The following is a 2,657-nucleotide window of genomic DNA, read 5'->3' as shown; positions in this document are numbered from 1 at the left end:
CCTCAATGGCTATTTAGCTGAGACAGTGTACATGAAACAGCCACCGGGATACGAAGACCCGGCTCATCCTGACCACGCCTGTCTTTTACAGCGCTCACTCTATGGGCTCAAGCAGGCCCCGAGGGCATAGTTTAAGAGACTTCATGACTTTTTGTTGTTTGCAGGTTTTTCCTCATCCAAGACTGATGTCTCACTATTTTACCACTCGACAGGAGCGTCCAAAGTTTTTCTCTTTGTCTATGTGATGACATCATAATGATGGGCAGTGATGCAGTCCTGGTTGAGTCTTTGCTACGTCGCCTCGCCACCGCGTTCAAAATCCGTGACCTTGGCACACCAGGGTTCTTTCTGGGCATTGAGACAGTTGCGGCAGGTGATGGCATGATTCTGTCACAGCGTCGATACATGGTTGACTTACTAGGTCGCTCCGGGATGACGGACTGCAAACCCCTCGCTACACAGGCTTCTGTTACTCAAGCGGTGACTCCGTCCGATCAACTGTTTGAGAATCCCACGCAATATCATCGTGTTGTAGGTGCACTACAGTATCTGACTATCACCCGACCAGACCTCTCCTATGCAGTTAACCGCCTGTGCCAGTTTATGCACTCTCCCACTGAAGATCACTGGGCAATGGTGAAACGCGTGTTACAGTACATCAAAGGTACTCTGAATTACGGACTACGGCTATCTCCCTCAGTCTTGAGTGCCATACATGCCTACTCAGACTCCGACTGGGCAGGTTGTCCGGTGGACAGGAAAAGCACTAGTGGTTATGCTGTCTTTTTGGGGACAACCTTGTTTCATGGATCTCTCGGATACAGCGCACCGTAGCCCGCTCCTCTACTGAAGCAGAATATAAGGCGCTTGCTGATGTCGCCGCTGAAGTCACCTGGATTGTCTCATTATTGCGGGAACTTGGGTTGCACACGGGGCACCCCTCCAGCTTATGGTGTGACAACTTAGGGGCTACCTACATCTGCGCCAATCCCTTATTCCACGCCCGGACGAAGCACGTAGAGATTGATTACCACTTTGTTCGTGACAAGGTGGCCTCGGGGGACTTCGTGGTCAACTTTATCTCCACCAAAGATCAACTAGCTGATGTCCTTACCAAGCCTTTGCCCGGACCACGGTTTACAGCTCTGCGGGACAAGCTCAATGTTGTGGATCACCAACCTTGTGCTTGAGGGGGTGTGTTAGTGTTACTATTATTATTGTTATTGTTATTTAATTATATGTAACATAGCTTATAATTGTGTGGTCATAGAATTAGTCTTACATAGCTAGTCTATTAGTTAGGAGTGTTTAGTAGTGTATTATGATATACTCTCCTATAACCGTTTCTTGTTCTAACTGAATGAGATTATCTTTCTATTCTTATATTTCTCAACTTTCTCTTCATTAATTAGTAATGGAGTCAAATTTTCTCACTGCATCTGATCTCTCTCCTAGGACGAGGAAAACATCTATACGCCTTCGGTTAATGCGTTATTTATCTAGAGAATATCAATGCACACCTGTGAACCACCAAACTCTGGAGTACTTATTTCATAACTCTAAGGTACGTATTGCCTTTAGACATTATTTAAACAACACTTTATTTTTGTGATATTAAATAGCTATTTATTAATATTTATTTATGAGTAATGTCCATAGGAATTTGCATCCATTTACAAATTCCAAAAGAATTTGTCGAAAAATATTTCGGCAATGCATGAAACGTTGGTGAAACAATTGACGGACGAGCCAAAAAAATGTTTACTACTCTGTGATGAATGATATTGATTCTAATGGAAGTGGATTGTTCTTTGTGTATGGTTACGGAGGAACATGCAAGATGTTCGTGTGGAGAATGTTATCCTCAAAGATAAGGAGTTGCGGAGATATTGTTCTCAATGTTGCTTCAAGTGGAATAGCATATTTGCTCTTGTCGGGAGCCTGGACGGTGCATTCCATATTTGCTATACCACTCTCATTGAATGAAGATTCCACGTGCAACATATTTCAAGACAGTGAACTATCTAAGCATATAATAATGAGAAAATTAATAATACGGGACGAAGCAATAATGATGCGTAAACACTATTTTGAGGCTTTTGACAAAACCATGAGTAATATATTGAGTTTTGTCATACCAGGTAGTGCTAAAAAGACATTTGGTTGAAAGACAATAGTTTTGGGCAGTGATTTTAAATAGATTCTTCCAGTTATTTCGAAAGCAACGAGACCAATAGTTGTCGGAGCAACTATTAATTCTTCATACCTCTGGACAAATTGCAAGGTATTGAGGCTCACGAAGAATTTGAGATTACGAAGCTTAGCTTCAAAGGAAGATAGATAGACGGTTGATTGATTTTCAAAATGGATTGTAGATTTCGGAGATGCGATAACATGGGTTGTAAACAACGGTTTGTCTAAGATTGATATTTCGACATGTTTTTTGTTGAAGTGTAGACACGATCCCATAGCAACTATTGTGGAAAACACCTTCCCAAGAGCGAGATATGGCATGATTGATGAGTCGCACATAGAAGGACGAGCGATCCTGTCATCGACTTTAGATGTCATTGATCAAATTAATCAGTACATGTGTGACATGAACACTGCAGAAGGTTGAACATATTTAAGTTGTGACTCTTTGTGTAAGTCAGAAT

The 2,657-nt window shown here is 42.1% G+C and overlaps 1 protein-coding gene across 1 annotated transcript; it reads left to right on the top strand.

The window, feature by feature from the left end:
• Positions 1 to 258: 258 nt before the first annotated feature.
• Positions 259 to 1,986, top strand: LOC109182635 (uncharacterized mitochondrial protein AtMg00810-like). The gene is made up of 3 exons (XM_019332785.1): positions 259 to 780; positions 825 to 1,163; positions 1,801 to 1,986. The coding sequence occupies exons 1-3, from the start codon at positions 259 to 261 to the stop codon at positions 1,984 to 1,986; spliced, it is 1,047 nt and encodes a 348-aa protein (XP_019188330.1).
• Positions 1,987 to 2,657: the final 671 nt, after the last annotated feature.

The sequence above is a fragment of the Ipomoea nil genome, unplaced genomic scaffold (genome assembly GCF_001879475.1).
Source record: "Ipomoea nil cultivar Tokyo-kokei standard unplaced genomic scaffold, Asagao_1.1 scaffold1074, whole genome shotgun sequence".
Classification (NCBI taxonomy): Eukaryota; Viridiplantae; Streptophyta; class Magnoliopsida; order Solanales; family Convolvulaceae; genus Ipomoea; species Ipomoea nil.
Note: the sequence above shows the minus strand (reverse complement) of the source record. Positions and strands in the feature narration are given on the sequence as shown.